We start from the raw sequence: 25,887 nt of genomic DNA on the forward strand, positions 1-25,887 counted from the left end.
AAGCCTGAGGATTTGAGTTCGATCCCTGTCACCCATGGAAAGAGGAGAAAACTGACTCCCAGAAGTTGCCCTCTGCATGGCACACAAGCACTGTGAGTAAACACACAACACAACACACAATGATAACAGTAAACACAATTTTTTTAATAGTTTTTACCCCTTCAGCTTGTTTGCTACATCTACATACCAGGCATCCTAGGGACTTATTTTATTTTGAATAATGGCCACTCTCCTGCCTCAATCCCCCAAGTGCTGGGATTGTAGATGTCAGCTACCATTCCTATTTAACTGACTCAATTTTCATCTAGAATTTAATTTTAAAAGAAACTTTACAGGTCTGGAGAGAGGGCTCAGCAGTTAAAGGCGTTGGCCGCTCTTACAGAGGACCAAGGTTCATTTCCCAGTACTCACATGGTGGCTCACAACCAACTGTAACTCTATTCCTGGGGGATCTGATGGGTCTTCTAGTCTCTGTGGGCATCATGCATGCAAACAGTGCACAGAGGTACATGCAGGAAAAGCACCCATACACATAAGATTTTTTTTTTAATTTTAAAGGAAACTTTACATCAGCAGTTAACTTTATATGCCAATGGTACATAGAACACTAGTAAATTTACAACAAATATAAAATATCAAGAGTGCACTTACTAAGTCCTTGTTACTCAGCACTCAGCACAGTGGCTTGACTTGTCATAACCTTGCATCCCTATAAGATTGGTGCTGCCACCACTCCTTTAACCATGAGGAACTGAGATACCGGAGGTAGCAAACTGCCTACAGATGCACAATTAATAGACATCCAGGCTCTTCAGCCATGTGCCCTTGACCTGGCAAGACCTGGATGGAGGGCATACTCACTTCGAGAGGTAGGCGGCTGCCGTACTAGCTTCCTAGGGCTGTTTTATAAATTGCCACAAACTTGGTGTCTTAAAACAACAGAGACTTATTCTATCATTTTTCTAGAAGCTAAAGTTCAAAAGCAAAATATTGGCAGGACCATGTTCTCTTCAAAATTCTGAAGGGAGGGTTCTCCCTTTCCTCTTCCAGCTTCAGCGTCCCTAAGCAGTCTTTGCCTGATGACATCATCACTCCAATCTCCACCCATCTTCCCATAACCATCCTCTGCCTCTACATTTTCTTTAAAGGTCACCTATTACCATGCCGCATTAGGTCCTGCCCTATTGACATCTTAATTTCATCATGTTTGCAAAGACTGTTTCCAGATAAGATCTCCTTCACAGATACCAGAGGTTGGGTTGCAACACATTTTCGTGGAGTGTAGGAAAAACAGAAAGCACAATTTAACCCACAAGTTTTGCCCAATTGTGATTTTGAGCCTAGAGTAAAGATACTACAAGTGTTGAAGAAGAGTTCAAGACCACCATGAACTTCAGAATTTCTTCTTGTGCAACTATGATGAGTGTTTTGCATCAGAGGAAGGGCGGTGACTCACTGTTTCAAAGATGATGGTGCTTAGTTAATCATGCCCACCTGTCACTGATACATTGAGGAAAGTGGGTTGTTACAATAGATACAGAGTATTTTTCCAGCTGCACAGGCACCTCTTATAGAAAGAATGGCATCTGGAGAAATGGCTGAGCACTGGCTGCTTCTCTAAAGGAGCCAAGTTCAACTTGCAACATCCACATGGAAGCTCACAATTGTCTGTAACTTCAGGTCCAGGGAATCTGTGGCATTAGCATGCACATGGTGCAAACACACACACACGCGCGCGCGCGCGCACGCACACGCACACGTGAAGGCAAAATACACAATTTTAAAAAACAAAAGAATAAAAGTGAAAGGATGGCACTAGAGAAAAGTCAACTTCCCAAAACCCATGGGATGAGAGCACACATCATTCACCTGGAGAAGGCACTGTGCATGGCTGGACTGAAATAGCAAAGTCAGAAAATACTAAAGAGCTCAGTGAAATCATAACACAGTAGATACACTAGTGAGCAAATCATTTATTCTCCTAGTCCAGTGAAAACTTATGGAAAACAAAACAAACAAAAGAACAATCTTTTTGAGACGACTTTGGGAGGAAGGTGTAGGAGAGTGAGGGGGAGAGGAGGAACTATCAGACCAGGGTGTCCTTGAGTTCGGGGACTTCACAGATTTCGTAGAGTTGAGAGGTTCTCATCTTAAGTTCTCGGGCCACCTGACAGATGGAGAAAGGCCAGCAGCAATGCACCACCACCCAGTCTTCACAGAGGGTCCCCTAGGGCAAGAGCAAATTATATAAGACCGTTTCTGTCTCTAAGAACCTGTGTAATGTTGGCCCATCCCACCCTCTGCTTCCAAGACACCGAGACACTTAACACTTTGGACACTAGGTGGCCCAAGTATCCAGCAGAGACTGGTCAAGAACTACAGTTCACAGTCATGCCCCTTCAATCTTGATATGTACCTCTTACTGAAATCTCCTATTTTTCATTATAGTGTCTCTTAGACTCGTTATACTTAACATTTTGTAGTGGATAATAACTTAAAATGGCCCCAAATACCCATTGTAAAGAGGGATGGGAAGTAAAAAATAAATCTCCCTTCCCTTCCCCCAGAGCTGGCCCTAGTCATCCAACTACCTGCATGGAGACAATCATTGGTTACATTTCCAGGCAAACTTTGCCAGTACAAGTGTGTGTGTGTGTGTGTGTGTGTGTGTGTGTGTGTGTGTGTGTGTGTGTATGCATGCATGCAGGTATGTGTATATTCCTTTTATTTGAATAGTTATGTAAGTCTATGTCTTGTTTTTTTAATGTAAAAATATATTTTAGAGAGCATCCCACAAAATACCTAGATCTATGTGTGAGAGAGAAAGAAGAGTCAGTCAGTCTGTCTGTCTGTCTGCATCTGTGTCTGTACCCAACACAAAAGGTTCCTTTTTGAAGACCATCTGTGTCTGTGCATCTTGGCTCTACTGAAAGATAAAGACCCCAGAGAACCTTATAAGTAAAATTTTCATGTGCCACACAGGCTACACGTTAAGTCAGACCTCACGAGTGCATCCTCCAAATAAAGTTTTATTCCATCTGTCCTGTCGTGAAGTAATAAGAGACATATGTGTGGTTTTATTTTTGTAGATGGGCAGGGAGAACAGCTATAACCTATTTCCATGCATCAAAGCACATCTCAGAAGTATAAATTGTCCAACAGTTTGACCAAGCCTGCTGACCAACAGTCTTCGTTATAATTTCTTCTAGGAAACATCCCTTACTATACTCCTAGTAAATAATAAATAACTCCTAGTAAATAATGAAATCAGAACTTTCTTCCCACAGTTTTCCATTAAGTATGAAATTAAAATTGGTAGCCATCTTCATCAATACACCTCTCTCTCTCTCTCTCTCTCTCTCTCTCTCTCTCTCTCTCCACCCCCCCATCACTTTGGGAAATCATAGGTTTGAAAAGCATCCAAATTTTCATGAAGATTGAGATTCATACATACCTCAATTACCCTTACCTGTATCTTATGTCTTTCTCTGGTGCCAATTCTCAGTGCAAAGGAGGACCCTGGTAACAGTGGCCAACAGAGACACTCTCCATAATGCCTGGCAATGTCACACTCAAGACACATGGGACAAAACAGACCCCAGAAACCTGTCAATTGCACATAAAAGTAAACCAGCATTCTCAGATATTCGGGGAACAACTTCATATCTTAAATAGATTCACAACCCTGTGTCATCAATTTCAACACCGCCTTGTCTACCCACAGCCAGGGACAGGGAATGGATAAATAATTCTCAAAACTCCAAGTTAGAAAATCGCCATTACCTACCCACAGCTGAATTGAGTTCCTTGTTGAATATTGCCAAAGCTGAACCAGACACAATTCTGTTAGCATGGATTATGGCAACTGGCTTTTACTCCCTTGTCAAAAATGGTAATTTTTGAAATAATTAATGCTTCTTATGTTCTTCCAATTTCAGTACTTAACACAGATCTAGAATACTAGAATATTCTTGAAAAACAGACATCTCTTTCTATAATAATGACAGAAAATCTTTTGGGTATACACTGACTATTTCCTATTTTTACCAGGATTTCATTCTATTTCTTGGGTCAGAGGTTATTCTAATTTTTTGTTAGCTTCACAGAGCCACTGACATTTTCCATTTTAATCTGTAAACTATTAGGTGATCAGTCCCATGAGTGTCAACTGGAAACGTTTTCCACTTATTAGTTCATTGGCTGTTAACTATTGATATGGGTTGCTACACAGCCTAAACGGACTCTCTTCAGGAATTCTATTCTAAAGATGTTTGAGGCCACAGAGCCTTTTGAGAATATAACAGCTGTTGTGAACTTGTTCAGAGGGAAAATGGAAGTACTTGCACATGGGCAGGCAAACTGTGCATTCCCTGTCATGGCATTCACAGAGCCACTGAAAACTATTAATGAGTCACAGGTTAAGAGATCCCGATCTGCAGTTTAGACGTTACATCATCTAACATCACAAGATGACAACCCTGGTGATTTCAAATAGTGGAGACTATGAACCATCAAGAATACCACAATGACCAGTCTTTGGAAACATTGTCTTAGTCATGGTTATCACCACTGTGATGAAACACCATGACCAAAGCAACTTGGGGGGGGGGGGGTCTTTGGCTTATGCTTTCAAATAACTGTTCATCATTGAAGTCAGAACGGAAACTCAAACAGGGCAGGAACTTGGAGGCAGGAGCTGCTGCTGCTGCAGAACCCATGGAGGGGTGCTGCTTACAGGCTTGTTTTCCCTGGCTTGCTCAGCCGGCCTTCTTATAGAACCCAGGGCCACCAGCCAAGGGATGGTCTCACCCACAATGTGCTGGACCCTCTCCCATTAATTACTAATTAAGAAAATGCCCTACAAGCTTGTGTCTACAGCCCCATCTTACAAAGGTATTTTCTTAATTGAGGTTCCTTCCTTAGAGACTTTAGCTTCTGTCAGGTTGGCATAAAACTATACAGCACACATCATAAGCAAGGGTAATTCTAGATTCGCGAACAAACCTTAAGTGTTCACTTTGAGTTTAATAATTGTGTTCACCTATGCATCAGGAAACATGGATCGTTGCTCTCCCCCAGTGTTTGTCATGTTTCTACACAGTAAATCCCCCCATCCTTCCCACCCCTACTCCCGAGGGAAACACAGCCTTGACTTTTATCCCCATAAGTAAGTTTTGCCCCCTCTCATCTCTCATCTCAAGGGAATCACATTTACTTTTATAACTATTTTGGTTTTGTATGGTATCAAGTATTTGGGGGGGTTGTTTTTGTTTTGTTTTAGATTTACTCATGTTATATGAATCTATAATTCTTATTGTTGGATAAATAGCATTTTACTGTATGGATAATCTATAAATTGTTGATCTATTCTCCCACTAATTGACATTTTATAGCTCCACTTTTTATATTAATACCACTATGCTTTATGTGTTTGTATGCCTTTATATGGTCATTTAAGTCTTTATATGGTCATACCTCTAATTCTACATTAGGACATATGTTTCCTTTTATTTGGGTAGTTTCTTATAAGTGCACATGTTTAATTCTACAAATATAGATGAACAATCGTCCAAAGCATTTGGACCATTTCATACCCCCTCCAACAACATCCGAAACTTCTAATGGCTTGACATCATGACCATTATTTACCATTGTTTACTATCGTCGGAGTTTTTATTTGAGCCATGGTAGCCTGTGTACAGTGTTAGTCACTGCAGCTTCTGGTGCACCAGAAACAAAGGTGTGGTAGGAACCATGTAGCTGAGAGCAAACTGAGTATAGCTTCAAGTAATTCTGAGACATTTTAATCTGAATTAAAAAAAAAATCCCAACTGGAGATAGGGATCCGTGGTAGTGTATTTGTAGAATAGACAAGGATCAGTCCCCAGCAATGAAAAATAATCTCCAAGCACATGAGGAGACTCAACTTTCTACTGACAACTAGTCTGAACAACAGAGAAACTAGCGAGATTTACAGCGAGAACAGAGGGCTCCTAGCGTCAGCAACCTTGAATTAGGGCAATTTGAAATCAATGGCACGTTCGGTGAAGATTATGAAATACTGCAAACTCCCACAAATAAGGCAATTAATTAAAATTTGCTTAATTGTAAAGCTGACAAATTAAGCACCTGATCGATTCTGTTTACACGTCTCTAAGCTGTAAGCACACCGTAAAGCTCATTATGCCTTAGTACTTCTGTGCCTCATTGTTAGGACCCAGAAGCTGCTGGGGGTGGGGGATGTTTTGTTTTGTTTTGTTTTGTTTTGTTTTGTTTTGTTTTGTTTTGTTTTTTCAGATTTTAGGAACTTTCTTTTCCTTCCACCTTTTCCTTCTGCTCAGGTGTCTGCAAGGAAGCCCAGGACCCATGGTAGCTCCAACCCATTTGTATACTGTGGGAGCTGCTGACCAGTCCTCAGCGGCTGGCTGCGCACTCCAGTCTTGTGTGGGGAACTTCTGGATGGGCACAGAGGGCATCTGCACACCCTCAGACCAGTCAGTCACCTCAGGCTGAACAGTACTGAACTCAGGAGCTGGTGCGGTTCTGTCGCCCTGAAATTCCTCCTCGGTCACAGCCTTCTCAGCAGCAGTCTGCTCCTCCTTCTCAACCTCCTCTGGGTCTCTGTGGAAATGAAGATCAGGCATAACCCCCCATGGGTGCTCTTGGGAAACAGTATCTCGAATGCGGAGAACTCCCCGGGCCAGCAGCCACATCAGACCCACTGAGTGAGCTCCCTTGCATGGTATGGCAATGTCCACATAGCGCAGGGAAGAATCTGTGTTGCACCGAGCAATGGTGGGCAGGCTGACATAAGAGGCTACCATGAGGGGCTGGGGAGCAGCCCTGGAATCTGTCACCACTAGAAGCTGTGGCTCCCTGAAGGCAGCTTGGATCTGGTTAGGAAGATCCAAGGTGTGAAATCCCAGCAATGGGTGTGGCTCCAGCAGCAGCAGCAAACTTCAGCACAACTCAATGGCCAGTGGTCCTGGAGATGACAGTGACATCAGCAGGGTTCTCCATGGCAACCATAACGAGACAAGTAACAGCCTCTCCCAGGTCCTCTTCCGTTTTGCGATGTAGATACGGTCACTTTTCCTTTTATAGATGTGCTGCTCCATCTGAAAGTCAAGGTCGGTGCCGCCGAAGTGGGTTCCTGCAGCAAGGAACTTGAGGACATCCTCCTCCTTCTGCAGGACATCAAGGGCTCCAGACATTGTGTAAGCTTCCCTTTAAGCTACATGGAGAATCAAGAATAATGCTGTATGGACCTGTCCCTGAGCAGCACAGAAAAGAAAATCTGCTTTTTAAAAACTTATTATTATTAATCTTTCTGTCAGAAAGCCATGCTATATAAGTGTGCTTTTTAGATATTTGTCTTACTTTTCTCCTGAGGTGATAAAACATTATGACCTCAGTAACTTATAAAAGAAAGCATTGAATTTGAGGTCTCATGTTCTAGAATGTTAAAGTCCTTATTTAACACGGTAGAGAGCACAGAGGTAGACAGACAGACATGGAACTAGAGCAGTATCTGAGAGCTTATGTCTGATCCACAAATAAGAGGCAGAGAGGGAGCTAACTGGGAATGGTGTGGATTTTTGAAACCTCAAAGCTCATCCCTCTAAAAAAACAGTAACTCTTCTTCCAACAAAGCCACACCTCCAATCCTTGCCAAACAATTCTACCAAACGACGTGCCAAACATTCAAACATATGAGCCTATGGGGGACATCCTCATCCAAACCACAATACTCAAATTCAATCACTTTGAAATAGAGTTCAGCTGTGGTTTATAGAAAAAAAAACATATGAAGTCCAAAGTTTTATTCCACAATAGCTAATCTTCACAGAAAATTAGCCAAGCTCTCACGGAAAACATTTTGTACATATCACTTCACTTAATCTTTGAAATAGTCATACAAACTAGGCACTTTTAAGGCCTACATGATAGCTTGCTCCACAACTGCAGCACTTATGCAATAGGATATCAGACAATAGGTTCATGAGTTCAAGAACAGTCTGTGCTGTGTAGAAAATTGTTGGATGGCCTGTTCTTACTAAGACCCTATCTCAGAAAACCAACTGATGAATAAAATGGGTCCTCTTGCTATACCCATTTTACAATTCGTTCACTTAATCTCCAGAAGAATCGAGCAATTCCCCCTTATGTTTATAACATTGTTAAGGAAGGGCAGAGACAAGACCCCTACTATTACATATATGTCCATATGTTCTCCTGCTTTACCTTGCCATTCTGCCATAGCACATGTGGATTTGTGTATTCCAGGGCAGGATGCACTATATTTATGCCACAGGGTGGTCTGACCTCATGTGAATTCATTTGGAAGAAGCCTCTAGGTCAAGTGTCACTGCTCTGCCTGGTGAGGAGTGTGGTTGGAGATGAGGAGGCTTAGGCTAGACCCCAAAAAGAGATGTACAAGAATAGAAGGAAGGGGGAGGCTTTGCAGTGATATCTGAGAACAGGGTTAGCATGTAGAACATGGAAGGAACTCTTATAAATCATTCATAAAAGAAGACAAGAGAAAAGGAAACTGCATAGTACGTGAGTGGGTAGCATGCTGAAAAGGAAATACCAATGGACAACAGTAATGTCATTAGGAAGGCATATTAATGCTATCAGAAGTCCCTTGCTCCTCACAAGAATTCCCCTTTTTAATATATACTTGGGGACATAAGTAACAATATATGGATCTGGAAACTGGCCTGATCACATTAGATGATAACTTTGCTCAGCCTAGTAAGATTCAAAACCTTTTAGGGATGAATAATTTCACTTATCAGCACCTAGAGTCATGCAATTCAACTGCACACAAAGGGACCTACAAGGATAGTCACTGCAGCACTGTCTGTATCATAAAATTTTAAATTGTAAGTGTATGTCAGTGGTCCAAAGACCAAATAAAACATGAGTGTAGAACCACTAAGAATGTGGCAAAAGGACTGGAGAGATGGCTCAGTGGTTAAGCAATAGTTGTGCAACCATGAAGACCTGAGGTTGGACACTAGCACCCACATAACAAGCAGTGTACATACCTGAAACACCAGGACTGTGGAAGACAGAGACGGGTGTGCTGGAGCTTAATAGCTGCCAGCCAAGGTCTAGGTTCTATGAGAGACCCAGTCTCAAGGGAAAAAAGAGGTGCATGATAAAAGAAGATATCAGATGCCCATGCACACTGGTACACACACCTGTACACACACCGCTCACACACATAAACTTTTTTCTAAAAGGATGTAGTAAAAGATCAATTAAATTCCAATATGGCTAAGTCTCTAAGACCAATATGAATTTTTAAAAAATCAAATTGCATAATAGGTACAGCTTGATATCATTTATGCTTTGCTTAAAGAGTTACAAAGCAATAGTATACAATGCTAATGGATACACAGGTAAACATAGAGAAAAAAAACCTGGAGGGAAATGTTCCAAATTGATTTTTTGTTTTTGCTCTTGTTTACAAGTAGAAATTTGTTTTACAAAGAGACATGGGTCCTTTTTCTGTAAAACCTCATTTATATAAGATGAGTGTATCAATGGGTTATTAGTCATATATTGTCTTCTTTAACAGAGTTCAAGGTCAGTAGGGATTTGTGGGATACATTCAGCCTCTTTCTTTATACCTACAAGTTTAGAGATTACACCAGCTCCCTTAGTCTACCTTAGCCCAGGCCTAGTCTCTTCCCCTGTATGTGGAGTGATATCCTTCTACCTCACAGGCAAGTCAAGACAAAGACAAGAAGCTGTGGTGTGGAGGCCCAGAGAGCAAAGTCATAAAGTAGGTGGAAACTTGAGTACACCACATTTCAGTTCAGTTATTCCAAAGGAATTGAACCTTCCAATAATACGACACTTTAGAGAGGAACAGAGGATGTTCATGCTTTGCCAGTGAAAGTGTGAATTAGTAGTTCACCTTCCAGAAGAAAGCCACCAGGCAACACCATGATTTAAAGAGACATATTCTGTTTGGTCAGCAAATTTACCCATTAGCTATTACCCAAGACAGAAATCTTTATGCCATGCAAAAATAACATCTGAATAAGCATATTCACACAGCATTGGTTTGAATAAACCACATAAAGGTTCACCAACAGGGGTTTCTGCATAAATAAACTATGGCACAAGGGGATCCATAAAGTAATTTAAGAAATTAGCTCCAGATGTGCTTCTGCGGTGTTCACAACCTAAACATATGCAAAGTAATGGGTATTTACAGTCCTTCTATTTGTGAAAATTATGTGCACACATAAGTAAAGAAATCTGGGAGTAGGAGGGATGTGTCAAAATATCCAAGGGGTATAACTATTCATCCTTCATATTTTTTCTGTTTTATAAATGGTGCTTTTAAATTTTAAAGTATATTTTCTTTTAAAACTTTCCGTAGCCTTCTACGTATGTGTACTCTATCTGGACTCTCAGTGTTAGAGTATAAGAGTGATACATAATCTTCATGAAGATATTCAAGAGATAATAAAGACTGAAACATTTGTCAGCCTGCCATCGGGAGACATCTGCTGTAAATACTTATATTCATATCCTTGTATACTTTATTTCTAAATGCTTTCACTGCCTCCAGACGCAGCCTAGTGAACAGGGTTTGGTACTCACTTGGCTTCTTGAATCCAAAACCACATGTAAGCCAGGTGTGGAACCATGCACCCTTAATCCCAGCACTAAGGAGGCAGAGGCAGAGGGCTTTCTGTGAGTTCCAGACCACCAGGGAAACATTGTGAGACCCTTTCCGGAAATAATAAATGAGTAAAAATAAAACTGTATACAAACTACCTTTTTACCCTTAAATGTCACTCTCCTACATGACTTTCCATAGCTGTATAATAATTCAGTAGATGGATGTGATATGTATACCTCCAAGCGTTGCTACAGTAACCAGTGCTGCAGTTTTAATGTTCCTGGTAAACTTTGCAGACAATTTATTTCATAGACTAAGCTCCTAGAAATGTAGTTATCAGGTCAATAGTGGATGAGGGAAGCTATATTATGTATCTTTGTCAACAACGGATTTTATCATTAAATTTTTTTTAAATACCACACTTATCCTATGAATAGACCTACACTGCTGAAAAGCACGTTTTGTTTTGGGTTTTTTTTTTTTTTTTTTCAACTGAGGAGTAGGCTTGAGACACTAGACTAGTTGAGCTTTTCAGAAATCATTTACTTTTTGACCTTGAGCTGGGGTAGCTTTTCCTCAGGATTGGGGGGATGGGTGGACTTAGGGGTGGAGTGGGGGAAGTTGGGGGAGGGGGGAGGTGGTAAAGAGACGCTTAAGTGAAAAGGAAACCCGTACAGATTTTCCTGTCTCTGCAGACACTGAAGAGGCCGGTGCTCCAGTCCCCACCAGTCTGAACAATAGCTGTGACTGTGGTCCTGCCACTGGCTCCACGGATTGGCTGCTTCACCACGACACAAGCTGGCACATGGCTCCTGGAGAGTCAAGGATGATGGTTAACTAGTCAACAAAGATGCTGCAGAATGGTAACCATTAATCAAGACAGGACAATAAAAAGGAGATCAGAGCCCATGATGCTGAGAGCCTCCGATTCTTAATCCAAGCTGATTTCACCATCTTGCTCTTTCAGCATATTTTTTTTGGGGGGGGGGGTTCCATTAAGAATCAACCTGTCACTCAAGTTCAATATCCAATCTACCAGTGTTTGCCAGAATTTCATGGTAGCTAAATTCATAAACTTGAAACAAAGACATCAGATCAGACCCCAGCATGTCCTTCATGTGACGTGACCTCAGCTAAGTGGTTTAAGCTCTCTACTAGCCTGCTAGTTCAGATGGGTAAACGATCTGATGAGATTTATTTTCTAAGTGGGAAGCCTATTGTTAGTGTACTGTCTCCAGAGAGAGCATTGCAAGATGATGTAAGCTATAGCCCAAGAATGATGCGCCTTGATTGCAGAGAGGATGACTAAGTGAACACCTGGAAGCCTGAGCAAGGCCACTGGAGTCCATGCGTGGATGGCACCCATGCAGAATGTCCCACAGCTGCATCACTAAGTTTAACTTGGAGTTGATTTTCCCTGAAAGGGATGGATAGTTCCACTTTCTGTAGTTTTAAATTAGGAAATGAATGTTCAAGGGACTAGGCTCCAACAGTGAGGGGAAGAGGAAAAAAAAACTCCCTCCTGCTTCTGAGATGGAAAGATTTGCCTGGATTTCAGCCAGGAAAATGGCACCAGTCAGGTGTCACTTGATAAAGTTAAGCTGCTTCGAGCTTCATGGGAAAGTCGGGTCAGTGTGGAGTCAGCTTGGGGCCTAGAATGAGTCTGAGCCTGCGGTGTTGTCATTTTCCGGTTAGTCAAGCCCCATGAAGTGTTTGCACCTGATCGCTAATCTGCTTTGGAAAATTAAGGAAGGATCCTGCCTCTCATTTACAACAAATAAACAAGACAATACTGTTTCCCCAGGAACCATTGTAACAGTGGGTCACCAAGTTCTAGATGGCCTGGGGCTGAAAGTGAAAGACATCTGAACAATCATACATTTGTATTACCCTAGAGAGACCTTCAGACTTAGACCAATAAATTCAGCGAGAGAATATGATGTCATGATATGTCTTCTCCCATCACACCAATACCACCTGCTACAGTGGAACAGGAAATGTCCCCTACAGACTGTGTCAAAGTTGGCAGTATGATTTGGAGAGGTTCTGGAAAGCTCTAGGCAGTAAGGCTATTTGGAAGACGTGCTTCATTGGGATCATGACTCTAAAAGTTGCCTTTCTGGGGCCTGGGGCCACTCTGTCCTCCCTCCCCGCTTCCTATCTACCTTAATGTACACATTATCTTCCTTCATACAGTCCCACCATATGACCTCAACATGGGCCCATAAGCAATGGAGCTAAAATAATATGGGTTGAAATCTCTCTAACTGTAAGCCAAAATACATCAGTCTCCCTTTCAGTTGTTTATTTCATGCATCCTGTCACAGTGACAAGATGTGACAAAGTGACACAGCCAAAACATTACCAAATAGGTAATGTTTATTGAAACAAATTCCAAAGTCTCGCCCCAGACCAACTGCAGTCTCCAAGTCCAGAAGTCAGTACCACAACAGGTTTCCAGGTAATTCTTAAGCCAGCCTTCTGCTAGCACCTGATGCCTCCTGCGGTGGGTCTGGAGGCCATTGGTGACTCCAACAGGTTCCAAGTCTTCACCAGCTAGGTGATGTCCATGTGACAGGAATGGCAAGGAAACCGAACAGGAGGGAGACAAGAAGGGAGGACGCTTGGAATACATCAAGTTCAATGATCCAGTGAGATCCAGGATCCTACACTGGGAAACAGCTCAGAACTGTCAGTGGGTCCCCAGAGCATCCCTCATCCTTTTATCTGCTAGGCATTACAGAGAATACTTAAGGTCTCATTAGCAATTTAAGATTCTATATGTCCTTGAGACTCAGAAAAAAAAAGTATAAAACATAAATCAAACATTCAAAGTTACCTTTATGTCCATGTCACTGCCAAATAGAACTCATGAATTTTGTTGTTTGGTGTGTTTTTGGTTTTGTTTTGAGTTTTGGGTTTTTTTTTAATGTTTTTTAAGATTTTTTTTTTATTTTATCTGTATGAATAAATGTTCTATCTGCATGTGCACCTGAGTGCCAGAAGAGGGCATCAGATCCCATTATAGATGGTTGTGAGCCACACTACAGATACAGTTGCTGGGAATTGAACTCAAGACCTCTGGAAGAGCAGTCAGTGCTCTTAACCTCTGAGCCATCTCTAGAGTCCTGTTTTCGTTTTTGAGTCAGGGTCTCACTATGTAGTCCTGGCTGGCCTAGAACTCACAGAGATGAATCTGCCTCTGCCTACAGAGTGATGGCTTATGCTACCACATGCAGTCTAACTCACAAATAGTTTATTACATTTAAAGATACATTTAAGTTTCTTGTTTCTCAAAAATTCCCAGAGGAATTGCTGCTGAAAAACAGAAGCCAGTGGCTAATTAGCTGCATGTAATCAGATAATATCAAGCCAAACTTGTAAAAGAGCCTTTCATTTTCCTCTCAGATGCCTGGGAAGAGAGAAAATGTGTCATGTGTATGTGTTCATGTTTGTTCTGAAGTTAGGAGTTATCTCTGTGGATTGACAAGTACAGCGAAATGCAATAGTGAGACCCCAGCCCCCAGGATGGCTGTATGTGGAGATGATTCATAGACTCACAGGGAGGAAGTTAAAAGGATCAGAAGGACGGAATCCTAAGTTAACGGGACTGATGAAGGGAGAGGTCTCCGCCCATATAAAGGAAAGACCAAGAAAGCAAAGCGCCCTTTGAGCCAGGAGAGCCCTCAAAGACCAATCGTACTCCCTCCCCCAAGCCCGGAATGCTAGCCTCTAGAACAGAATAAATTAGTTCTCATTAATTCCACCTGAGCCAGGGCTTGGTTTGTTTTGTTTTGGGGTGGTTTGATTTGGTTTGGTTTGGTTTAGTTTGGTTTGGTTTGGTTTGGTTTCGTCATAGCCACTGATGAACATTTGAAACTGGTCCTGAAGAATTCGATTTCACACAGGTTCTATTCCAGCTCCTTCCATCTGAGCTCCTTGTTGCCAGGGGATGCATGCTGTTGTTCCTCTTTGCATGCCCAGCATCCAGCACACTACTCTGAAGCTGAGTGCATACACGATAAATATTTGCTGATTGGATCAAATAGATGCACTGTCTCTTCTATTGTATTGGAGCCTTTCTCAAATCTAGCTCCTGCGAGCTAAATTATGCAACTTGAACTGTGATCCAGTTCTGTAGTAGAGGACATAACTCTCAGGTGTGAACCTGATGAAATAAAAGCAGAGGGCGGCCTAAAAGCTTTCTGCATCTGTCTATAAGGCATTTCCTTCTCGATGTGATGCCTATCAGTGAGACTTCCATCATTATGCTAAGAGCTTCAATCATCTCTGATTTTAGTGGAGGAGTTTCTGAGGGCTGAGCACCTGGATAAGATTTTTCTCTGAAATGAACCATTTACAGCTTGCAGCCGTAGACAAGAATTTTGTGCTTCTATCTTAAAATTATGTGCATAACACCTTTTATCACAGCAAGGAAGCTTCTACCTACTCCAAATCAAGTAATTGAGATGGTAACTTTTACTTGTTGGAAAAAAATTATTTGTGTGTGTGTGTGTGCGTGTGTGTGTGTGTGTGTGTGTGTGTGTGTGTGTGTGTGTGTGTTTGCCTAGTTTTGAACTCAGTAAGAACTCTAACACTCTAAATCTTCAGTGACTTTATATTAAAAGGTTTAGATTTATAGATGTTGGCTAAGATGCTTCAGTTTAAGCTTACTGCTCATCTATCATGATTAAAATAATGCCAGTCCCTCCCTGTGCACTTTCTATGTGCCAGGCATTTAGTAGTCCCATTAGGAATACAACGATGACTAGGTATGACAGTGCACACCTGTAATCTGGTACCTAAGAGAGTAAGGCAGGAGAATTGAGACCATCCAGGTCTGCATAGCAAAAATCTTATCTATCAAAGTCTTATCAAAAGAGAGCAGGAGAGAAAGAGAGAGAGAGAGAGAGAGAGAGAATATTAAACCAAGAGAAAGGGAGTGGCTTATCTTATTCTGAGACTGCTATGAATGAAAGTAATTACTGTAACTTCTTGGGCACCTTGTCTGTATATGTTCCCCAAGGCATGCTTGTGATGGTTTGTAGATGCTTGGCCCAGGACTGGAACTACTAGGAGGTGTGTCCTTATTGGAGGAAGTGTGTCACTGTGGAGGTGGGCTTGGAGACCCTCCTTTTAGCTGCCTGAGCATGCCCAGTCTGTTCCTGGCTTCCTTCAGATGACAATGAACATGAACTCTCAGCTCTGCCTGTACCATGCCTGCCTGGATACTGCCATGCCTTGATTATAATGGACTGAACCTCTAAACCTATAAGCCCCAATTAAATGTTATCTTTTATAAGACTTGCCTTGGGGGGCTGGAGAGATGTCTCAGTGGTTAAGAGCACTAACTGCTCTTCCAGAGGTCCTGAGTTCAAATCCCAGCAACCACATGGTAGCTCACAACCATCTGTAATGAGATCTGATGCCCTCTTCTGGTGTGTCTGAAGACAGCTACAGTGTACTTATATATAATAAATAAATAAATCTTTAAAAAAAAAAGCCCCTGCGCCCGAGACACCACCGGAACCTGAAGGGACCGACCGGATAAACAGTTCTCTGCACCCAAATCCCATGGGAGGGAGAGCTAAACCTTCAGAGGGGCAGACACGCCTGGGAAGCCAGAAGAGACTACATTCTGCCCACATTTCTGACTCCAGAGGAAAACACCAAACACCATCTGGAACCCTGGTACACAGGGGCTCCCAGAAAGGGCGGTGCAGGTCCTCCTGGTTGCTGCTCTCCTGGAGAGCTCATAAGCAACACCCCATGAGCAAACTTGAGCCTCGGGACCACAGGTAAGACCAACTTTTCTGCTCCAAGTGACCTGCCTGGTGAACTCAGGGCACAGGCCCACAGGAACAGCTGAAGACCTGTAGATAGGAAAAACTACATGCCCGAAAGCAGAACACTCTGTTCCCATAACGGGCTGAAAGAAAACAGGAAAACAAGTCTACAGCACTCCTGACACATAGGCTTATAGGACAGTCTAGCCACTGTCAGAAATAGCAGAACAAAGTAACACCAGAGATAATCTGATGGCAAGAGGCAAGCGCAGGAACCCCAGCAACAGAAACCAAGACTACATGGCATCATCGGAGCCCAATTCTCCCACCAAAGCAAACACTGAATATCCAAACACACCAGAAAAACAAGATCTAGATTCAAAATCATATTTGATCATGAGGACTTCAAGAAAGACATGAAGAACTCCCTTAGAGAAATGCAGGAAAACATAAATAAACAAGTAGAAGCCGATAGAGAGGAATCACAAAAATCCCTAAAAGAATTCCAGGAAAACACAATCAAACAATTGAAGGAATTACAAATGGAAATAGAAGCAATCAAGAAAGAACACAGGGAAACAACCCTGGATATAGAAAACCAAAGGAAGAGACAAGGAGCCGTAGATACAAGCATCACCAACAGAATACAAGAGATAGAAGAGAGATTCTCAGAAGCAGAAGATTCCATAGAAATCATTGACTCAACTGTCAAAGATAATGTAAAGCGGAAAAAGCTACTGGTCCAAAACATACAGGAAATCCAGGACTCAATAAGAAGATCAAACCTAAGGATAATAGGTATAGAAGAAAGTGAAGACTCCCAGCTCAAAGGACCAGTAAATATCTTCAACAAAATCATAGAAGAAAACTTCCCTAACCTAAAGAAAGAGATGCCCATAAACATACAAGAAGCCTACAGAACTCCAAATAGATTGGACCAGAAAAGAAACTCCTCCTGTCATATAATAGTCAAAACACCAAATGCACAAAATAAAGAAAGAATATTAAAAGCAGTAAGGGAAAAAGGTCAAGTTACATAAAGGCAGACCTATCAGAATCACACCGGACTTTTCGCCAGAGACTATAAAAGCCAGAAGATCCCGGACAGATGTCATACAGACCCTAAGAGAACACAAATGCCAGCCCAGGTTACTGTATCCTGCAAAACTCTCAATTAACATAGATGGAGAAGCCAAGATATTCCATGACAAAACCAAATTTACACAATATCTTTCTACAAATCCAGCAGTACAAAGGATAATAAATGGTAAAGCCCAACATAAGGAGGCAAGCTACACCCTAGAAAAAGCAAGAAACTAATCGTCTTGGCAACAAAACAAAGAGAAGAAAAGCACATAAACATAACCTCATATCCAAATATGAATATAACAGGAAGCAATAATCACTAATCCTTAATATCTCTCAACATGAATGGACTCAACTCCCCAATAAAAAGACATAGATTAACAAACTGGATACACAATGAGGACCCTGCATTCTGCTGCCTACAGGAAACACACCTCAGAGACAAAGACAGACATTACCTCAGAGTGAAAGGCTGGAAAACAACTTTCCAAGCAAATGGTCAGAAGAAGCAAGCTGGAGTAGCCATTCTAATATCAAATAAAATCAATTTTCAACTAAAAGTCATCAAAAAAGATAAGGAAGGACACTTCATATTCATCAAAGGAAAAATCCATCAAGATGAACTCTCAATCCTAAATATCTATGCCCCAAATATAAAGGCACCGACATACGTAAAAGAAACCTTTCTAAAGCTCAAAACACACATTGTACCTCACACAATAATAGTAGATTTCAACACCCCACTCTCATCAATGGACAGGTCATGGAAACCGAAATTAAACAGAGACGTAGACAGACTAAGAGAAGTCATGAACCAAATGGACTTAACAGATATTTATAGAACATTCTATCCTAAAGCAAAAGGATATACCTTCTTCTCAGCTCCTCATGGTACTTTCTCCAAAATTGACAATATAATTGGTCAAAAAACGGGCCTCAACAGGTACAGAAAGATAGAAATAATCCCATGCGTGCTTTCAGACCACCACAGCCTAAAGCTGGTCTTCAATAACAATAAGGGAAGAACGTCCACATATACGTGGAAGTTGAACAATGCTCTACTCAATGATAACCTGGTCAAGGAAGAAATAAAGAAAGAAATTAAAGACTTTTTAGAATTTAATGAAAATGAAGGTACAACATACCCAAACTTATGGGACACAATAAATGCTGTGCTAAGAGGAAAACTCATAGCTTTGAGTGCCTGCAGAAAGAAACAGGAGAGAGCATATGTCACCAGCTTGACAGCACACCTAAAAGCTCTAGAACAAAAAGAAGCAAATACACCCAGGAGGAGTAGAAGGCAGGAAATAATCAAACTCAGAGCTGAAATCAACCAAGTAGAAACAAAAAGGACCATATAAAGAATCAACAGAACCAAAAGTTGGTTCTTTGAGAAAATCAACAAGATAGATAAACCCTTAGCCAGACTAACGAGAGGACACAGAGAGTGTGTCCAAATTAACAAAATCAGAAATGAAAAGGGAGACATAACTACAGATTCAGAGGAAATTCAAAAAATCATCAGATCTTATTATAAAAGCCTATATTCAACAAAACTTGAAAATCTGCAGGAAATTGACAATTTCCTAGACAGGTACCAGGTACCGAAGTTAAATCAGGGACAGATAAACCAGTTAAACAACCCCATAACTCCTAAGGAAATAGAAGCAGTCATTAAAGGTCTCCCAACCAAAAAGAGCTGAGGTCCAGATGGGTTGAGTGCAGAATTCTATCAGACCTTCATAGAAGACCTCATACCAATACTATCCAAACTATTCCACAAAATTGAAACAGATGGAGCACTACCGAATTCCTTCTATGAAGCCACAATTACTCTTATACCTAAACCACACAAAGACACAACAAAGAAAGAGAACTTCAGACCAATTTCCCTTATGAATATCAAGGCAAAAATACTCAATAAAATTCTGGCAAACCGAATCCAAGAGCACATCAAAACAATCATCCACCATGATCAAGTAGGCTTCATCCCAGGCATTCAGGGATGGTTTAATATATGGAAAACCATCAACGTGATCCATTATAAAAACAAACTGAAAGAACAAAACCACATGATCATTTCATTAGATGCTGAGAAAGCATTTGACAAAATTCAATACCCCTTTATGATAAAAGTCCTGGAAAGAATAGGAATTCAAGGCCCATACCTAAACATAGTAAAAGCCATATACAACAAACCAGTTGCTAACATTAAACTAAATGGAGAGAAACTTGAAGCAATCCCACTAAAATCAGGGACTAGACAAGGCTGCCCACTCTCTCCCTACTTATTCAATATAGTTCTTGAAGTTCTAGCTAGAGCAATCAGACAACAAAAGAAGATCAAGGGGATACAGATTGGAAAAGAAGAAGTCAAAATATCACTATTTGCAGATGATATGATAGTATATTTAAGTGATCCCAAAAGTTCCACCAGAGAACTACTAAAGCTGATAAACAACTTCAGCAAAGTGGCTGGGTATAAAATTAACTCAAATAAATCAGTAGCCTTCCTCTACACAAAAGAGAAATAAGCCAAGAAAGAAGTTAGGGAAACGACACCCTTCATAATAGTCCCAAATAATATAAAGTACCTCGGTGTGACTTTAACCAAGCAAGTAAAAGATCTGTACAATAAGAACTTCAAGCCTCTGAAGAAAGAAATTGAAGACCTCAGAAGATGAAAAGATCTCCCATGCTCATGGATTGGCAGGATTAATATAGTAAAAATGGCCATTTTACCAAAAGCGATCTACAGATTCGATGCAATCCCCATCAAAATACCAATCCAATTCTTCAAAGAGTTAGACAGAACAATTTGCAAATTCATCTGGAATAACAAAAAACCCAGGATAGCTAAAACTATCCTCAACAATAAAGGGACTTCAGGGGGAATCACTATCCCTGAATTCAAGCAGTATTACAGAGCAACAGTGATAAAAACTGCGTGATATTGGTACAGAGACAGCCAGATAGACCAATGGAATAGAATTGAAGACCCAGAAATGAACCCACACACCTATGGTCACTTGATTTTTGACAAAGGAGCCAAAACCATCCAATGGAAAAAAGATAGCTTTTTCAGCAAATGGTGCTGGTTCAACTGGAGGTCAACATGTAGAAGAATGCAGATCGATCCATGCTTATCACCCTGTACAAAGCTTAAGTCCAAGTGGATCAAGGACCTCCACATCAAACCAGACACACTCAAACTAATAGAAGAAAAACTAGGGAAGCATCTGGAACACATGGGCACTGGAAAAAATTTCCTGAACAAAACACCAATGGTTTATGCTCTAAGATCAAGAATGGACAAATGGGATCTCATAAAACTTCAAAGCTTCTGTAAGGCAAAGGACACTGTGGTTAGGACAAAACGGCAACCAACAGATTGGGAAAAGATCTTTACCAATCCTACAACAGATAGAGGGCTTATATCCAAAATATACAAAGAACACACAAAGGTACACTGCAGGGAGACAAATAACCCTATTAAAAAATGGGGTTCAGAGCTAAACAAAGAATTCACAGCTGAGGAATGCCTAATGGCTGAGAAACACCTAAAGAAATGTTCAACATCTTTAGTCATAAGGGAAATGCAAATCAAAACAACCCTGAGATTTCACCTCACACCAGTGAGAATGGCTAAGATCAAAAACTCAGGGGACAGCAAATGCTGGTGTGGAGAAAGAGGAACACTCCTCCATTGTTGGTGGGATTGCAGACTAGTACAACCATTCTGGAAATCAGTCTGGAGGTTCCTCAGAAAATTGGACATTGAACTACCTGAGGACCCAGCTATACCTCTCTTGGGCATATATCCAAAAGATGCCCCAACACATAAAAAAGACACGTGCTCCACTATGTTCATAGCAGCCTTATTTATAATAGCCAGAAGCTGGAAAGAACCCAGATGCCCTTCAACAGAGGAATGGATACAGAAAATATGGTACATCTACACAATGGAATATTACTCAGCTATCAAAAACAATGACTTTATGAAATTCATAGGCAAATGGTTGGAACTGGAAAATATCATCCTGAGTGAGGTAACCCAATCACAGAAAAACACACATGGTATGCACTCATTGATAAGTGGCTATTAGCCCAAATGCTTGAATTACCCTAGATGCCTAGAACACATGAAACTCAAGATGGATGATCAAAATGTGAATGCTTCACTCCTTCTCTAAAAGGGGAACAAGAATACCCTTGGCAGGGAAGAGAGAGGCAAAGATTAAAACAGACACAGAAGGAACACCCATTCAGAGCCTGCCCCACATGTGGCCCATACATATACAGCTACCCAATTAGACAAGATGGATGAAGCAAAGAAGTGCAGGCCGACAGGAGCCGGATGTAGATCTCTCCTGAGAGACACAGCCAGAATACAGCAAATACAGAGGTGAATGCCAGCAGCAAACCACTGAACTGAGAACAGGACCCCCGTTGAAGGAATCGGAGAAAGGACTGGAAGAGCTTGAAGGGGCTCGAGACCCTATACAAACAACAATGATAAGCAACCAGAACTTTCAGGGACTAAGCCACTACCCAAAGACTATGCATGGACTGACCCTGGACTCTGACCTCATAGGTAGCAATGCATAGCCTAGTAAGATCACCAGTGGAAGGGGAAGCCCTTGGTCCTGCTAAGATTGAACCTCCAGTGAACGTGATTGTTGAGGGCAGGGAAGTAATGGGGGGAGGATGGGGAGGAGAATACCCATAAAGAAGGGGAGGGGGAGGAGTTAGGGGGATGTTGGCCCAGAAACCAGGGAAGGGAATAACATTCGAAATGTAAATAAGAAATACTCAAGTTAATAAATAAAAAAAAAGGAAAAAAAATAAAAAATAAAAAAAAAAGACTTGCCTTGGTCATGGTGTCTGTTCACAGTAGTAAAACCCTATCTATGACAATGCTTATGCCACCCTGAAGAACAGGAACAAGCTTGGACATGATGGATGACCACAAAACTATGCTAGTCAAAGAAGCTGTCCATTCACAAACAGAAAGAGAAGATTGTGTCCACTGAACTTCAACCCTAGCTCAGCTACATTCCAGTTCTTTTTGCTTAAGAAAGATTCCTTCACTGACCTCCTCTCTGGCCTCATCTTCCTCCTCCTTCTGTGTTTTAAGTACTCTAGCTCTTAGTTTCCATATACATTCAACAATATCATGTACTTGGTGCATTGGTAGACACACAATTAATGGCAGCTACCATTAACAAGACGTCAGCATCCAGTATATAACATGAGCATTCTTTGCTTTCCTGAGCAACAAAGAAGGCAAGGAAATCTGGATCAGTTTTTTTGTTGGTCGATTGGTTGGTTGGTTGATTGGTTTTCGGTTTTGTTTTTATTGGTTTTTGTTTTTGTTTTTTAGTCAATATATGTACTACCCAAATGCCTTGAAATATAGTTGGGATAACCAACTATCTCAGTTTTCCAGGAGAAATATTTTACTAAGATAGAGAACTTTTGGTACTAAAAGCAAGATGGTGGTCCTGGAGAGAAGGAGAGAGAGAGAGAGAGAGAGACAGACAGACAGACAGACAGACAGACAGACAGACAGAGACACAGACAGAGACAGAGACAGAGACGGCAGTCAGTCTCATCTGCTCCTCCTACCTAGTAATGCTGTCAAATTGGTAAACTGTGTCATGCCTCTTTCTGGCTTCACTCTGTTCCAACTCCCTCTTCTAAGAAGCTAGACACCTTTCCCACCCAATGTTGAATGCCCCCTCATGTTGAATACATCAGGACATCAGGTTGGCAGTTTCTACTAATCCTTTAATCAAACTTGCAGTGCTGAGAATTTATCATGCCTTCTACTCAAGCCTCCATGTTTACTTCAGTTCTTAATTAAAGTTGAAGCTCTGAGATTTTTATATCAAAGGGATGGAAATTACAGGCAGACACCAGAAATAAAAGTTTCACTTGGCTAAGACGGGACATTTTAAGTCGAGAATGAAGCATTTCTTTAACTCAAATGGGCCTTCTCCTTTCACAAGCCAAGCAGGTGGCCCCCTTTTCAAGTACACATGGCACTAGGTAACTCCATTCTCCCTACAAGCTATTATTCTTTCCCTGGCCCCTTTCACAAAGAGATTGGCTAGATGTTCCAACTAACAGCAAACCCTGAGTAGACAGTCCCCTGACTTCCTACCTCAAGTCGGAGATTAAATGCTCATCTTCAGAGGGCATGGGTGAGAAGAGTGGTATGTGTGTACTGAGCAAGGAAATGTCCTCACACCACCTGGAGAAATGATGTCCCAGCCAGCTCATTGTTAGAAGTGTCTTGTCTCCTGGCTATCCTTCCCCTTGGACAATAAGGAGACTGACTCTAAACTCAGATTCAAACCAAAGGGGAGCATGCCTTTAAAAGAATGTTACCTTGGTATTCTGGAACCCGAGGTCATAGCAGTCTGACGGACACTGTTTTTGTTTTTTTTGTTTTTTTGGGTTTTTTGGTTTTTGGGGGTTTTTTTGTTTTGTTTTGTTTTTTTTGAAGACAGCACATGCCCAACTGAGGGTCTGTCGTTTCTTTCTAATCTGAAGGGAGAGACTGAAGGGAGTGTATTGAAGGGTACACTTTACTAAGTACTCACCTTGCTAGTGCCACCATGTCTCTTGTCTCAGAAGCTGCACTTTTCTACCCTATTAGACAAGGCTTCATCAACAGGACCAGTGGTTCAGTCCTGAAAGATGACACAATTCCATAATTTACCCAAAAGCAGGATGAAAAAGGTCTTCCAGCCTGCTTATCAAGGAAAAAAGTCTTCAAAGAATCAGAAAACCATTAAGGAAAGCGATTGAGAACAGACGATCCCCAATATATAGAAGTATTGAACCTTGAACCATATATTTCTAATTACAAATGGGGGTAAAAGAACCACATCATACATGGCTGGAAAAGTGAAGGGGTTTCCTTTAACTCAAATGGGCCTTCTCCCTTTGGATACAGAAGTATCCAAAGTCTTCACAACTGAACATGCTGAGAGTGCTCTTTTTAAAAAGGGAGAAGTGGCCTGCACTGAAAGCTTTGGAAATAACATCCAGGAAGGTGTTTCTGGAACAGAAAGCCCTGGAAGTTGTCACAAACTATCATTGGCAAGGGGAATCCTGGAATTTATCAAGTCTCGAAATGGAACAAACTGAGATAATTTATCTTCAAATGGTTCAATGAAAGTAATGTTTAGTTTGAATTTCAACAAACCCCTAGACATATTGCTAATAGAAATACATTCTGAGCTATTTTAAATTCTGTTTGTCAAGTGAAACAAAAAGCACAAAGAAGCAAGCCAACTTAACCCAATAAATGTGAGACAATACTATGTTGGCATTTAATCTCTTTTCTTTCTCTTTCTTTTTTTTTTTTTTAACTGTGTAAGTGTTGTGTCTGCATGAATGTCTGTTTCATGTACATGTCTGGTGCACAGAAGACCAGAAGAAGGTGTCAAATCCTGTACTGACTGGTTTTGTATATCAATTTGACACAAGCTGAAGTTATGACAGAGAAAGGAACCTAAGTTGAGGAAATGCCTCCAGGAGATCCAACTAAAGGCATTTTCTCAACTAGTGATCAAGCAGGGAGGACCTGGCCCATTGTGAGTAGTCTTGGGTTCTATAAGAGAGCAAGCTGAGCAAGCCACGTTGTGGTTTGCCCTGAACTTATCTGTATTTTGATGCTAATTCCACTGCCCCAAGGACAGCTGCCTAGTCATGTACTCAGGAATCAGGTGACTTCACCAGAACCTTTTCCCCATTGAATTTGTAAAGTACAGGTGAGGGGTAGGTACAGGATAGAAGGAGGCCTGTCATTGGAGGAGAAGGAAGGATGGGCGGGAGAGAAGTTTGAAGAAGAGGAGGAGACTAGAACAGAGAGGAAGAGACAGGAGAGAGGAGATAGAGAGAGGGTGAGAAGCCATGGCAGCTGATGTTAAAATTGTGCTCTGTGTATTTACAGGTTGTTATCAATGCTCCTAAGGGATGGATGGTACCGGGCTTTGTATGTTTAAGTGGGCAATTATATCTTATCAATTGGATCTAAGGTTATTGTGTTGTGTGTTCTTTTATGTGAGGGTTTGAGTGTAGGAAAGTGTGCGGCTGGGATGTGTTTCCACCAAGATATCCAGCAGATATCTTGGGACACTATGGTGCCAGAGCTAGCGGGGTAAAAGACAACTATACCCAAAAAAACGAAAACAAAAAACAAAAAAAACAAAAAACAAAAAAAGACAACTATACCTTTTTATTTTTATATTTTTACAACAACAAATCCAGGGGAAGCAAGCCAGTAAGTAACATCTCTCCAAGGCCTCTGCATCGGCTCCTGCTTCCTACCCTGTGTGAATTCCAGTCCTG

The 25,887-nt window shown here is 41.3% G+C and overlaps 1 protein-coding gene and 1 pseudogene across 3 annotated transcripts; both read right to left on the bottom strand.

Annotated features, from left to right (window-relative positions):
* Positions 1 to 1,953: 1,953 nt before the first annotated feature.
* Positions 1,954 to 24,227, bottom strand: Plac8l1 (PLAC8-like 1). 2 transcript variants are annotated; one of them, XM_087593219.1, is made up of 4 exons: positions 24,132 to 24,227; positions 11,324 to 11,460; positions 3,470 to 3,606; positions 1,954 to 2,227 (listed from the first exon to the last, which is right to left on the bottom strand). In XM_087593219.1, the coding sequence occupies exons 1-4, from the start codon at positions 24,146 to 24,148 to the stop codon at positions 2,087 to 2,089; spliced, it is 432 nt and encodes a 143-aa protein (XP_087449345.1). In that variant the 5' UTR covers positions 24,149 to 24,227; the 3' UTR covers positions 1,954 to 2,086. The 2 variants fall into 2 exon arrangements, with proteins under 2 accessions (XP_087449345.1, NP_001434063.1); NM_001447134.1 differs by lacking the exon at positions 24,132 to 24,227 and adding an exon at positions 23,690 to 23,910.
* LOC147999760 (small ribosomal subunit protein uS2 pseudogene) lies at positions 5,789 to 7,263 on the bottom strand (annotated as a pseudogene). Its single transcript, XR_015642517.1, has one exon. The product of XR_015642517.1 is annotated as a small ribosomal subunit protein uS2 pseudogene (transcript).
* Positions 24,228 to 25,887: the final 1,660 nt, after the last annotated feature.

This window comes from Rattus norvegicus, chromosome 18 (genome assembly GCF_021556685.1).
Source record: "Rattus norvegicus strain SHRSP/BbbUtx chromosome 18, alternate assembly SHRSP_T2T, whole genome shotgun sequence".
NCBI classification, from domain to species: domain Eukaryota; kingdom Metazoa; phylum Chordata; class Mammalia; order Rodentia; family Muridae; genus Rattus; species Rattus norvegicus.

What these genes read in the sequence shown, in the direction of transcription:
- Plac8l1 (NM_001447134.1), bottom strand. Translation starts at nt 23,808, where the DNA reads ATGAGCTGGCTGGGACATCATTTCTCCAGGTGGTGTGAGGACATTTCC. An exon ending in CTGCAGAGACAGGAAAATCT is followed by an intron (nt 3,607 to 11,323) that starts GTACGGGTTTCC and finishes TGCAATTGACAG; the next exon opens with GTTTCTGGGGTCTGTTTTGT. An exon ending in GAGAAAGACATAAGATACAG is followed by an intron (nt 2,228 to 3,469) that starts GTAAGGGTAATT and finishes CTCTTGCCCTAG; the next exon opens with GGGACCCTCTGTGAAGACTG.